The 14,042-nt window shown below is 46.1% G+C and overlaps 1 protein-coding gene across 11 annotated transcripts in view; it reads left to right on the plus strand.

Moving 5' to 3' along the window:
* Positions 1–13,671, plus strand: part of KANSL3 (KAT8 regulatory NSL complex subunit 3) — a 32,501-nt gene extending 18,830 nt beyond the window's left edge. For 8 of the 11 annotated variants that reach the window (XM_083514165.1, XM_083514160.1, XM_083514162.1 and 5 more), the window contains 8 exons: positions 1,745–1,933; positions 4,075–4,159; positions 5,820–5,974; positions 7,098–7,219; positions 8,064–8,286; positions 9,853–10,001; positions 11,623–11,791; positions 12,964–13,671. In XM_083514165.1, the coding sequence (XP_083370291.1) occupies positions 1,745–1,933; positions 4,075–4,159; positions 5,820–5,974; positions 7,098–7,219; positions 8,064–8,286; positions 9,853–10,001; positions 11,623–11,791; positions 12,964–13,520 (1,649 nt within the window). In that variant the 3' untranslated portion in view covers positions 13,521–13,671. The remainder of the gene's footprint in view (positions 1–1,744; positions 1,934–4,074; positions 4,160–5,819; positions 5,975–7,097; positions 7,220–8,063; positions 8,287–9,852; positions 10,002–11,622; positions 11,792–12,963) is intronic. The other 3 variants (XM_083514167.1, XM_083514158.1, XM_083514159.1) reach the window with 1 other exon arrangement.
* Positions 13,672–14,042: the final 371 nt, after the last annotated feature.

Genomic DNA, 14,042 nt, shown 5'->3' on the forward strand with positions numbered 1-14,042 from the left:
CTCACTAATTTTGTAAAACACAGTGCTTGGTGCCAGCTTATTCATTAAAGAAACAAGATATGTGTACAGCTACATCAATGACTTGGCTTTCTGCAGCAGTCTGGATACATAGAAACAGTGCCAGTTAATTGGAACTTGCTGGACTACCGTAACAAATGCAGGTTGTCAGTTTCCTTCCCAGCCTGCACAGAAGTTTAGTCTGAAAATGGTATCCTCATTCACCTCGGAGCAGCAGCAGAGTCAACGGAGTTCCCGTAGAATTCTTGGGGTGCCTCAGCCTGGAAACAGGCTCAGCATTCACTGTCTGCTCCATTAATTTGGTGGCTCTGAGCTGCTAGTGAACAGAAGAGAGCAGGAGTGGCTAACCTCTAGGTGTGTTTGGACTCCTATTCCCATCAGCCCCAGCCGGCATCACTGATGTTTGGGGCTGGAGTCCATCAGCATCTGGAGAGCTGTAGCTTAGTCACCTCTGGAGTCGTGTGTGGAGTACTTGGTTGTTTTGGACTACTGTGAGTGTACACACACACACACACACACACACACACCCCTTGGCAGCTTTGTTCTAAGTGATTCTCCACATTCTCAGCAAAACGTCTCGGGTGACTTCGGAGCAGAGCATGCACCAGGTTTCAAAGCAATGTGTTAACTCTTTGTCTTAGTAAGCAGAAAACTGACTCCATGCTGATGGCCCTGGTGAAAGCGGCTGCTTGGCATGAATCAGGTTCATGGGTTGTTTCCTCATCCAGGACAAACAAATACTGAACTTTACTCTCAGCTGTTCTTGGTACCATTAGCTATCAATGCCCAACACTATAGAGCAAAAACATCGCTTATTCAATGCTGTGGCTTTTCTAGCATCTGCACATTGTGGAATGATAACATATTGGGGGCGAGTAGGCTTTAAACTTGAAAAAAAATCCCTGTTTGTGAGATGTTCAGAGAAGAAGGTGTTCAACATTGTTGGTTCTTGTGAATACCTCATTTGGTTCCCAGAAAGATCCAGTAATGAAGCCATCTGTCTAGTTTGCTGTTTGGTCTGAACCAGGAAGAGAGTTCTGAATTTTGCTAAAGGGGTGTGGTTTTAGGGACTTGAAACACACCACTCTTCTATCTCTAAGCCTGAGTGATGCAGTAAGAAGGAAAAAGTACCTAGCTAGCATAAGTTGTGTGTTGAAGGCATTAGCAGAGAGAATCTGACAAGTAAACCATGTTTACTTGCACATAAATCATGCTGAATGCAATAAGATTAATACCAAGTTAAAAAATTGTTAGGCTGAAGTCTTGGTGATTTCAGAATGAGTTAGTTCCAAGTAAGTTTGCTTAGGATTGCAGCCCTGCTGTGGAATCTGGTACATCCATTAGGAAAGAGCTCGTGTGTTTTGAAATGAAGTCCATCTATTTCCTGAGTGCAGCTCACAGTGCCTCTCCAGTAACTGATCTCTTCTTCCTTTACCTGTTGGCCCCTCCACCCATATCCTACAAGTCCTCCTTCCCTTCTCCTAGTCTGCAGCTTGAATGGCACCCCTGATTAATTTCTATTTAATGCTGATGATTGGCAGGTGAGGTGACAGCTTCAAAGAAAGAGAAGAAGGGTTCTTGTCGCCTGCGAAGCAAAATGACACTTTGCACAGGGTAGCCTGGAGGAAACTGCAGGGATGTGTCTGGGCACATGCACAGGTTTGTGTTGTGAGGCTTCCCCTGTACACTAAGTTTCAACAAGCTGTCTTGTCTTCTCTGGTTTCAGTCTCTTCAGAGCAGCAGTCAGAGGCCAGGGAGAAGGAAGATGTGCGACTGCAGCTGAAGAGGCACCAGGCCCCCAGTCCAACTCACGGCAGCAAATCTTCCAAGCGAGCCAAAATCAAGGTGACCATCGTCTCCCATGGAGAATCTGCTGACACAGGGAATGGAGCCCCCTTGGAGGCACCGCCAGAAAGTGAGTCCTGGGAACTATAGCTCACTTACAGGTGACCAGTGGTGAGGAGGGAGGGTCTAAAGGTCACAGGAGATGTGTGTCAATTGCCTTACGTGGCGTTTTGGTTGGGAGAGTGCTAGGCTAGGCTGGTGGGTTAATGGTTTGGTCTAGTGTATGGGACAGTGCAGAGCAAGTGCCTAAAACATGTTATCATCTGACATGCAAGGTTTAGGCCATTGTATTAGTTCCAGGGAATAATTAGCTAATATTTTTCATGAGCAGCTCTGAGTTGCAGTAGCATTATAAACAAAAGAGGAACTGCACTGTTTTCTAACGTTTCTTGGATGCAGGTGTGTTTTGAAGCTAGAGCTGGAGAATTTGTTGGGATCTAGTTATGTTAGAGTTGCTCTGTGAGCTAAACTAATAAAGCATTGCCGTGAAAGACACGGCCATCACAAAACTGAGGCCCCTTGTATGGATTTCTGCAGATTGCACTGCAAAGTGAGAGCAAGAAAGGCACAAACAGCAGCTCCAAGAAAGCCCTCCGCTAACACTGGAAGGTGCTTACAAGGCTGCCTCTTCCCCTCGTCATAGTGCATGGTAACCAGGGGGCCATGGCTACTAAGTTTACAGCTGTTCCCCAGAAAATGTGATTCTGGTTGATGGGAGGCAGAAAACAGCTTTGTGGAATATGTCTAGGGCATGTTGATTTTTAAAGGCCTGGCCAGTGGTCTGTTCAATTTTTTAAAATATTCTTCTTTCTGATGTCTATGGCATTTGGTTTCTGAGCCAATATAATTAGCTTTTCCAAAACTAACAGGTTGAAGTGTTTCCCACAAAATCTTCCACCTGGGAGCTCAAGATCGCCCATAGGAAAAGCTCTTTCTAGGACTGATGCTGACTTCCATTGGAAGATCCTTTGTGATTTCAGATTTCCTGGCAAAGCCAGCTTCTAGATGTGATTATTGTTTTGTAACATTCTCATAGCCTGAAATATGTAGTTGATTGCAAATGATTTCCTAACCTGTAGCATGTTTGGATGCAGCAACTGTGCGGATGTGTGCATGGCTTATACAAGTATGCTGGTAAGGGGCTGGGAGTGGCCACAGCTCCCTGAAGGAGGGCACACTCTATTGCACATCTCGGTTCGCTGCCCTCACATATGAGGGAAGGACCCTGAATGGGAATGACTGTATTTGCTGATGAGCCCATGATGTAACAGCGGCATCACATTGCTAAACGGGAACTCCTTCTAGAGTGGTCTAGTGATTTGCATGGGCGCCTAAGCTCAATGTGAACCAGGAGATAGAATAGCCACACTTGAAACATTTATTGGGGATAAATCAGCTAAGGCTTTTAAAATGGAAGCAAGAGTAGGCTGTCAAGCCAACCCTTCTACGAAGAGGGCTTCACATAGTTTGAGCACATCTGGACATGGAGACTTCCAAAGCTGTAAAATGTTATACTTTTGTAAATCTTCCCTTTAGTTAATTCAACAGTAGATTTATTTATTTTTACTGTACAAATTAACTAATCCCTGTTTAATCACTGGGGCATAAATTTATCAGCTTTGAAAGTCTCTGTCTCTTTTTAATTTTTTAATTATCCAAACTTTATTTCTTTTCACAGACAATAATGAAATGCAGAAGTAAACTTGAACCAAACAAGAATTCCCTCTTACCATACGTGGACAGGTGGAATGTGCAAGACAGATTTTCATTTGTATCCAAAACACTGCAATAAACGCGTGATTTTAACTTGCTTCTGTTCCTGTGTATTTTATATGAGAGATGCTTTAAGACAAGCCCTGCTATGAATGATTGGCCAGTGCTAAGAGGTAGTAAAGAAAGAAGGGTGTTTGGCATAACAGAACAAGGGAAATAAGTATAAATTAAATCAGCAGGCAGGAGTGCTGATTGCTGCTTCCAAACTAGACAGCCTGGTGCTTTGGAGGCAGTGAGGCTGTTTGGAGTCTAGAATCCAGTTCAGTTGCTACTCTGCTGTATGTGCTGAGTGAGTCACATAGTGATGTGGTATTTCTTGCATCTTTCACGGCAGTGTCAGGCTATGGGTTATTGGAGGTTGATGCTTGGTCTTTTTCAGTCCTTCAGACACACTGCAACAGAAACTGACTCCTCTTACTCTTTTTTTCCCTTTTGCAGTAGCTGCAGGGAAGCCTATGGCTGCAACCTTGGGACCATCCACCTTGGCTGTAAAGGAGGCGCCTGGATTGCTTGCCACCTCCAAGTGAGTATCTGCTGGCTTTCAATGCATTTAGGACCAATTCATGCATCTTTTAGGGGTAGGCTGCATTTGTGAACGGGTTGCCACAAAGCGTTGCCTTGCTAATCTCAAATCACCAGTGTTTTCCCCATGGAAATCAGTTCACACATCCAACTCTGAGAAATGCTTCATTTATGGAATACATTGATGCACAGTGCATTCATTCATTCATTTTAAAAATTAATCTTCCCTTCCTTTCAAAACAGTGTGTGTAATAATGATGGTCAGTTGCTCAGCAGGGGTATTGTATTATGGTATGTATTTTTATATTGTAAACCACCCTGTCATCTTTGGATGAAGGGTGGTATAGAAATTTAATAAATGGTTACAATAATCTATCCCACCCTTAGGAGGAGATTTTACACATCTATGGAGGATGGGCCTACCAACACCATCCTGGGGGGGGCTCATGATGACTTCTCTGTTCCCTCCAGGATCTAAACACTGTGTGCTGTGAAGCAGCAGCAGGAAGAGCCCCTTAATGCCCTTATAATGGGCTTCTCATATGCACCTGGCTGGCTAATATGGGAAATGGAGCAAGCAAATTGGACAAGACCGGTCATTGGTGTGGTCCAGCAGGACTACCCAAATACACAAGAAGAGCATCTGCTGGATCAGACCAATGGCCCAGCTGGTCCAGCATCCTGTTCTCACAGTGGCCAACCAGATGCCCCCAAGGGAATCCCGCAAGCAGGATCCAAGCGCAAGAGCCGTCTCCCCTCCTTCCAGAAACTGGTATTCAGAAGCACTGCTGCTTCTGACTGGAGGCAAGGCAGAGCCATCGTGGCTGGTAGCCAGGGACAGCCTTCTCCTCCATGAATTTGTCTAATCCTCTTTTAATGCCATCTGGGTTGGTGGCCATCACTGCCTCCTGTGGGAGAGAGTTCCATAGTCGATAACTCTGCACTGTGTGGAAAAGGACTTTATCTGTCCTGAATCCTCCACTGTTCAGCTTCATTGGGTGCACGCTACTGCTAGTCAAAAAAAATTTTCCTTCCAGTAGCACCTTAAAGACCAACTAAGTTAGTTCTTGGTATGAGCTTTCGTGTGCATGCACACTTTTTCAGATACACTGAAACAGAAGTTGCCAGATCCTTCTATATAGTGAGAAGGTGGGGAGGGGTATTACTCAGAAGGGTGGTGGGAATGGGAGATTGGCAGATAGCTGAGATGAGCCTGTTGACGACTCTTAACGACTGTAATAGGTCTTACAGGAAAAAGCAAGGGGTGAGAAGGTGAGAAATGGCTTAGTCATGTATAATGAGATAAGAATCCAATTCTGCTAGTGTTATACGAGAGGGAGAAAAACTTCTTAAAGTTTATTCACTTCATTCTTAAAGTGCATGTAAGTGTGAAGTGGCCTGCAGTCAGCATGGCACAGAAGAAACTATGGAAGCCAAGCTACCATGTGCTGCAAGCACTGGCGCAGAGGCACCCCAGAAAGGGCACCTGCAGGGCAAGTGGCTCCAGGTGCGGCGTGCAGGGGAGCCAAACAATGGCTTTGGAGGAAAAGCAAATCTCATTTGTGACTGAGCAATTCCACTTACCCCATGCCAAGATCTGTGTGCAGTGTGTGGGTGCTTAATAATTTAACTGCTTTTCCTTTTTTTCCTCCCCCGGCCAGGCCAAGTTCTGCTGCAGACAGCCCCTCTATCAGTCCCACCCCCTTGGCCACGATCCCTAGCAGCACAGCCCCAAGTGCTTTCCATGCTCTGCAGAACAGGCTGGTGGCAAGTGGCACACATTGTATGCAGGCCCAGCCGAGCAACGCTGTCCAAGGTAACTTCTGACTCTTTCTTTCTTTGAAAAGGCAAGATTACCCCCACCAGGCCTCTGAAAGCAACCGTTGCCTCTGGCCTACATCTGAGAATGCCTTTAGCACGTGTGCACTCTGGCATCAAGGTAGATTGAGAAGACCTCCGTTTTTGAATATTTTTATTTTTATTAAATTTGCCACTCTGAAGACCTTCAGCAAACAGTGCTTCCAGGGTGGCTAACAATGAAAGGTGTAAAAGCAAACAATTAAACAAACAATGTAAGCCATCAATTGAAAATCAAAACCAGGATAGCAGGTAAGACATGATCAATAATGGAATAAGTAAGGATGAGTTAATACAAAAAAACTTCACAGTGCTTATTTAAAAGCTTTTTCCACATAGCACCACTCCAAAAAGACAGTGGTGTTGACGCCAGGCTGTTGGGGAAATATTGATTCAAACCCAGTACCCTGTGGGTTCAGCCTGCAATGGCCAATAAAATCCAGACACCAGTTATCAGTCCAACAGGACATTTATTTCGGCATTGTAAGGCCAGTGAGACACAACCTCAGCTGGCAAGTAGTTGAGGGGTGACACCCCAGATATGAAAAAAAAGCACTAGCATTTATGCTCTTACAAGCAAAGGGGCAGCTATTTCCATATATGACAATAGTTTCTCCGTTTTTCTAATGTTTTAATCACAAGGCATACTGACTTCCTTATCTTTCTCTCCTTACTTTGTCCTCAGCAATTATAGCAGTAGCTCCTTTGTGAATGTTGTTCCGTCCTTCTCTCATGGTTCTCTTGAGAACACAACCTTCACATTCCAGCCTTCACCTGCTCAACGCTGCTTCTTTTTATTCTCCTTCCATAAGGCAAGCCTCTCTGGCACAGAGCTGCTGGGTGACATGAGTAGGAAGCCTCCGCTTGCATTTCACAGAGGCTTGGGGTGGCTTCAGATGTGCATTCCAGGCCTAGCAGCTGAATGGGGAGAGAAGTATGCATCTGGCTGGCTATCCTGGGTTGTTAGCTCTAAAGCTGTTCTTGAGTTGTCTGACGGGATCAGATTGTTGGTTCAGACAGCAAATTTGTTTCTTGACGCACAGAATGAATAACCCTCTTGCTTCTCTTTGGTTTATCTCCAGGGGCAGCTTCTGCCAGCAGCCTCTTGCAAGGCTTGAGCTTCAGCCTGCAGGACATTGGCACAAAGCCAGCCGCTCTCCCAACAAGTGTTGCTGCTGCTGCTGCTGCAGGGCCTTTGGCTCAGGTAGGTCCGTGTGAGCAACCTGTGGGGTCCCTGGTCAACCAGTGGGCCAAAGGTTTCAAACATGCATCCCCAGCTGTTGTTGGGCTACAACTCCCATCATACCTAGGTATGGATGTGGGCAGCGCTGTGGCCTAAACCACCAAACCTCTTGGGCTTGCCAATCGTAAGGTCGGCGGTTCGAATCGACAGTGGAATTTGCTGCCAAGGAGTGTGGTGGAGTCTCCTTCTTTGGAGGTCTTTAAGCAGAGGCTTGACAACCATATGTCAGGAGTGCTCTGATGGTGTTTCCTGCTTGGCAGGGGGTTGGACTCGATGGCCCTTGTGGTCTATTCCAACTCTATGATTCTATGAATCCCTGCAACAGAGTGAGCTCCTGTTGCTTTGTCCCAGCTCCTGCCAACCTAGCAGTTTGAAAGCATACCAGCATGAGTAGATAAATAGGTACCACTGTGATGGGAAGGTAAACTGCGTTTCCATGCACTCTGGCACTTTTCCCGGTATTCCATGCACCAGAACCAGTGTAGTCATGCTGGCCATATGACCCAGAAAAGCTGTCTACAGACAAATGCCTGCTCCCTCACGTGAAAGTGGAGATGAGCACCCCACCCCATAGTCAGATTTGACTGGACTTAACCATCCAGGGGTCCTTTACCTTTACCTTACCTAGCTAGCAGGACCAGTGGTCAGGGATGGTGGGAGTTGTAGTCCAACAACAGCTGGGGACCCAAGTTTGAGAAAACCTGGTTAACCCCTTAGATATCTTAGCATGAAGTAGGGAAAAGGGAGAGGCCTCCTGCCCAGCGATGTTTCATTCTTATAATCTGTTCCTCTTTCCACCTTGCAGACCTCAGCGCTGAAGACCTCAGCCCCACTCCAGAACCTGAGCACCATCACCACCAGTACAGGCGCCATCGTCCGCACCATCCCAGTTGCCACAACCTTGGCATCTCTTGGAGGTTCAGCAAGTGGGAAGCCCACCACTATTCACCAGCTGCTTACTAATGGGGGGCTGGCAAAACTTGCAAGCAGCCTTCCTGGCTTGGCTCACATCTCTGGTCAGGGGACAGGTAAGAGTCCAGCTGTAATGGCAGAACAGGGAATAATTATGTTCTGTGGTGACAAGTGTCATTTTTCCTTGGATTGTGGCTTCACCAGTGGGTATGCTGAGGTCACTGTGGCAATACTGATGAGGGAGCGAGTTGATTGGGGCCAAAATACCAACTACAACAGGCATGGAGCCAGGATGCTATAGTATTCCTTCATTCAGAAACTTGCATTGGTGTGAATCAGAATTCAGTAGCAAAAACAATAAATGTATAAATAGGGTCAACAGCAACTGCAAGTGTTGCAGTTATTAGCTGATGAGGTTGGTGCAAGCTTTCATGATTCTGCAGACCCTGATGAACAGAGCCATCATGGAGTGTTTGACTGCAGAGACCCAAGTTAAAATATCCACTCAGCTTGGAAGCTCACTGGGTAGTTTGGGGTAAATTGGGCTTGCTATCACAGGTTAAAGATTAAGAGGCCTAATCCTAGTTGCACCACCCTGAGCTCCTTGAAGAAAGGGGGAGATACAGTGGTGCCCCGCAAGACGAATGCCTCGCAAGACGGAAAACTCGCTAGACGAAAGAGTTTTCCGTTTTGGAGGGGCTTCGCAAGACGAATTTCCCTATGGGCTTGCGAGTTTGTTCGCTTTTTTCTTAAAGCCGCTTGAAGAGGCGCAGTTGCGACGGACCGTGCTTCGCAAGACGAAAAACATCGCAAGACGAAAAGGCTCGCGGAACAAATTAATTTCGTCTTGCGAGGCACCACTGTACAATTGTGATTTTCCAGCACTGAGCCTACAAAACAAAAACAAACAAAAAACCCACCTGAGGCTTTGCCCTTCACTAGCCTCATAACTGTTGATTGGCAAGGAAAAAATAGGTATAAAAAAGGAGAATTCCCTGGATGCCCCAAGATACAGGTTTGGGGCAAGTAATCTTTGGTGAGATAACCCCCGCAGAGATTTAAAATCACGAAATGTGCAGCGAAGTAATTATACCTTTAAAATATGCCCTTCTAAATTCCTTCCAAAGTTCCCCATTTCCTCTAGTATAGAAAAAGACCATGTTTGGTAAGTTAAAAATGGTTTACTTACAAACTTTCAAAGGTCAGATTCATGTGTTTTCCATACAGCATTCAGAAAACACAGGCAGCAAAACTTAAGTTAGTTCCAAAGTGGTTAAAGTTCCTGATTTATTTGGTACAGGAACACAATGATGGTTTGTAGAAAAGCCATGTGATCTGAGCTTGGAGCTCAGACCTCTACACACCGGAGTTCACATGGTAGACTGAAGGAAACAATAGATTTTACTTTCTTCCTCCCAAGGTGATGGGGTGTGACCAAGCTAAGTGTGGCTGGACATCTTACTCTATGGCATTGACCTATTCATGCATTAATTAGACTTAAGCATTTTGGTTATATGAGGCTGGTTATCCCTCAATGATGATGTCAGTCTCTAAAGTCTCTGCCCATAGAAGGGCAGTTGTAAACCTAACTCCTAATTTATGTTTTGTGGCTGCCAACTCTGGCATATGTGTGTTCCCGGGGCAACTTGCATCAGTGACCTTTCCCTCTCCATTTCCACCAGGCTTAAAAGCTCCAACCACCATCACAGTGACTCTGCGAGGACAGGCCAGCCGAGTCACGACCCTCAGCCAGGCAGCCATGGGAAGCATCCAGCCCCAGCTGGAAGAGCAGCAGCAGCTGCTGCTACGGTCCCCACCACCTCCACCCCAGGTAATTCTGCCTGCTGGAGCGCTAGCATTCAGGTGGGGTACATTAGGGACAGGAGAGTCACAGAACTGTCTTCAAGCCTTGACCTGGGCACTCGGCCTTCTCCTCTTCTCTCTTGCTCTAAGGGTTTTCCAGCCAGCCTTTGGCTGTCTTACGGGCTTAGTAGCAGCAGCTGCCTCCAAGCTAAGATTTGTCACCTTTGTTTACCACAGGACCCACCTGGATGGTTTTGCCTCCTCTGGCAAATCCCCCTTAGCCCTTCTATCATTATGGAGGACATGGCGTTTCGTCCTCTTTGCCATTATTAATTTTTGTGAGTTATCTTGGGAATTTGGTTAAACCTAAAGGGAGGTCCATCTGGTCGAAGAGAAGCCTAAGAGCAGGACATGATCACAATAGCCCTCTCCCAACATATGGTGTTCAGAGGCACACACTTCCTGTGATACTTCCTGTGATGAGTAGTCATTGAGAACCTCATCCTCCATGAATCTGTGTGCTGGCTGGGTTGAGGAGAGTTGTAGCCCAAAAGATCTGGAGGGCACCAGGTTGGCAAAGTTTGGCTAAACCAGATTGTAAGTGACATAAAGGTAAAGGACCCCTGATAGTTAAGTCCAGTTGCGAATGACTCTGGGGTTGCGGCGCTCATCTCGCTTAACATGCTGAGGGAGTTGGCATCTATCTGCTCCACAGGCAGTTTTTCCAGGTCAGGTGGCCATGACTAAGCCACTTCTGGTGCAGTGAAACACCGACACCAGAGCAACACACAGAAACGCTGTTTACCTTCCTACCAGAGCAGTAACTATTAATCTACTTGCACTTTGAGGTGCTTTTGAACTGCTAGGTTGGCAGGAGCTGGGACTCAGCAACTGGAGCTCACCCCGTTACGGGGATATGAACCGCCGACCTTTTGATCGGCAAGCCCAAGGCTCAGTGGTTCAGACCACAGCTCCACCCACGTCCCATCTATTAAAAGAAATAAGATAACATATATTAAAAGAAATCAGATAGTATATATTTAGTTTGTAATGGAACCCACTTCATGCACTTTCTACTGTTTTCTCAGTCCCACCCCCATAAAGGAATCGTCTGATTCTGAGCTTGTGGAAAGTGTCATGTCAGATAATAATTTGGGATGGACTTGTGGTATGAATCCAAAGCCTGCTTTTGCTTAAATGCTGAAGAAGTGTCTGGGGACTTACTGGTGCATATTTAAAGATCTATTGAGTCAGCCTGGTCAAAAGGTCCGGTGTGCATCCCATACCTACATCTCCGGGAAATACACAAGTTGGAACTGCAGCACAATGTTAAAAGGGCATCCCTACACCCTAAGTAGCACTACTAAGGCTTACAAATAGACTTAAGAACAGTATGCTTGGGAAACTTTTGTTTGCTATGCACTTCTACAGCATTCAAGCAGGGTTTCCCCTCCTAATAATTAAATTTTTGGCATAATTCTATGTACATGTCACACAACATTTTTATAGCAGTATAGGTGGTTCTTTCTCATAACTTTTGGTATTTGGTCCTTTCCATTTTCTTACTCACACTTCTGAGTTGCTTATGGCCAGAAATGTCATTTCGTTGCCCTCCATTTCTCTTCTTTTTCTGTGTTTACATTTTTCAGATCGCAGACAGTGCAGTTGGAAACTTCACCAGTGCAGCTTCCATCTCCACTCCTTCCAGCAAGTTGTTGCCTCAGGGGGAACTTGGCAAAGCCAAGGCTGGCGTAGAGATGCCTCCTGCTGAACCAGCATCTCAACCAACCTCAGCGCCGCCACCAGCACTATCTGTAGGTGAGAAATGGTGGCATCTGAGCAACGTCTAGAAATCCAGCCGCAGGGGCACATCATGTAGCGGGTCACTGCTTTTAGTAGTCATTGGTGAACAGCTGTCCTCTTTTTAGGCAGATAGCCGCTGATGTTCATTTCAACTGAATATGAAACAATCCAAATAGCTAGGTTGCTCAGGTGCTCAGTCTAGTTTCTTTCATTCATTTAAAACAGAATGACTGTCATTAGGCTAGGCAGAAGGAACGCCCATCTACTGCATGGGACAGAGGGTCCAAAACCTTTTGAGACAGTGCCCCTTTGGTTCCACAAACTCATCCCTAGTGCCCTATACCTTATAAAAAGCATTATGCAGAATAATGGTTTGCATGACCTAGAATGCAAAACAGCAACTATTGCACATTTACTCAAAATCCAATTCAAACTCAATGACCTTGATCCAGTGATACAGACTTTTCAAAGTGATAGCCATTTACACTTCCAGCACCCCCCGCCCCCCGGTAATCCCTTCCAGGGGATAGTATAGCCAGATCTGGGAACCACGGCCATAAACCATAAAGGAAGTGTCTGCATCAACACATGGGGCTGCTTAGGAGCCAGGGAGCTGGTTTCCTCCCATTTTAAAGTGCTTCTCAAATTTATCTTGCCTGCATTGTCTGAAACATCAGCAGCTTTCCTGGCAGTTTTTCCCCCACCACTTACATTTCTAGGTACCCTCTCAGTACGTAGAAAATAACCTTCTAGAGTCTGCAAAAGCAAAGTAGATTTTTATGTGAATCCCTAGTATTTACAATCTAATCTTTGCCCAAGGTACTGTATTAGGAAAGGTGGGAAATTATATGGGAGAATGCTACCACTTTCATGTTTACCCAGCCCATTGCACCATTTGGGGGTTCCCCTGAATGTTATTGAGAATACTGTCTTCTGAAAGCTATCAGAAGCAAGCGTCTGTATGTTGCTAGAGAGCATAGTGGCCTTGGCTGTCTCACTGATTTGAATGTCACTGGCTGTGGTCAGTCTGAGGTTGAGTGCAAAAAGATAGAGTGATAATGGATCTCTCCTGAAATTGTGTCTGTGCAGGTGGTGCCTGGTAAATGACACCCTGGTGCTTGATTGTAGAGATGTTTAATTACCTGGGCACCAACTGAGACTCCTTTCTTGTTCCTCTTCCTGCATAGTAACCACCACAAGCCCCATGAAGACGCTGTATGTGATGTCAGATGCCAAACTGTCTGCACTCACAAAATCTGTCATGGCAGAGGCCGCTTCCGTCTCTGTGAAGCCCACAGCAGTCCAAACTGCCGTTGCTTCCTCCAGCTCCTCCTCAGCCCCCGTGGGAGCTGTGACCTTCGCCACCTCCACCCCAGCTAGCACACCCTGCAGCCTGGTGCATTCCAAAGTGGGACCTGTGTTGCAGACGACATCCAAGACGGTGATACTGACTTCTACACTAACAGCCATGAAGGGTGACCGAGCCCTAGGACAGAGGGTGGAGAAGGTTAATCTGACCAAAGGTCATGCGCTTGGGACTGTGGAGACCCTGGGCAGGGTGCCTTCTGTCATGGACGACAGCAGTACCATCATCCACACCAGGGAGAGCCTTGCAAACAGACACTTGCTTCCACAAGGCATGTTGTCCGCTGGAGCCGGCACCACACTTATCACATTGGGCAATAACTTGACCAGCTCTTCCATCATAGCCACAGCTGGGCCTGCTCTCAGCCAGAAGCCATAGCAAGGAGGCATCACGCCAGTTTACCATGGGACTGTTTGGCCTTTGCAAGGGAAGCAGGAGTATTGTTCTCTCATTCCTGTCCTCCATGAGAAGAGGACCCTTCATCTGTTTTCTTCCTTTGTCACTTTTAATAAACGTATCTTTTTGTGTACATAGTTTTCTTTAATCATTGACTTCATTGCCTTCTACGAAGGGAGAAATGTTTAAATCTTCACAAGCATTGAATGTAGATTGCTGGGTGTTTCTAGGTAGGTTTCTTAGAGCATTGCTTACCAAAACATTTTACAGATAGTGAAATGTTTTTTACCTCCCTTGTATGGGGAGCGAAACATTTTGCCTAACTGGAGATCCCTTACAGGCAGGAATTGTATTAAGAATATCAGTTCTTGATTCCTGCCCCAAGCTAATAAGTTCTAAAGTGGGGGGGGGGGCATCTTCATGAGGCTATGCTGCCAGGACTCTCCAAACAGAATGGCTTTAGTGATTATGCATGGCAGAGTGGGATACCTAAAAGCAGCAGTA

The sequence above is a fragment of the Podarcis liolepis genome (assembly GCF_965112155.1).
Source record: "Podarcis liolepis genome assembly, chromosome: 7".
In the NCBI taxonomy this organism is placed as follows: domain Eukaryota; kingdom Metazoa; phylum Chordata; class Lepidosauria; order Squamata; family Lacertidae; genus Podarcis; species Podarcis liolepis.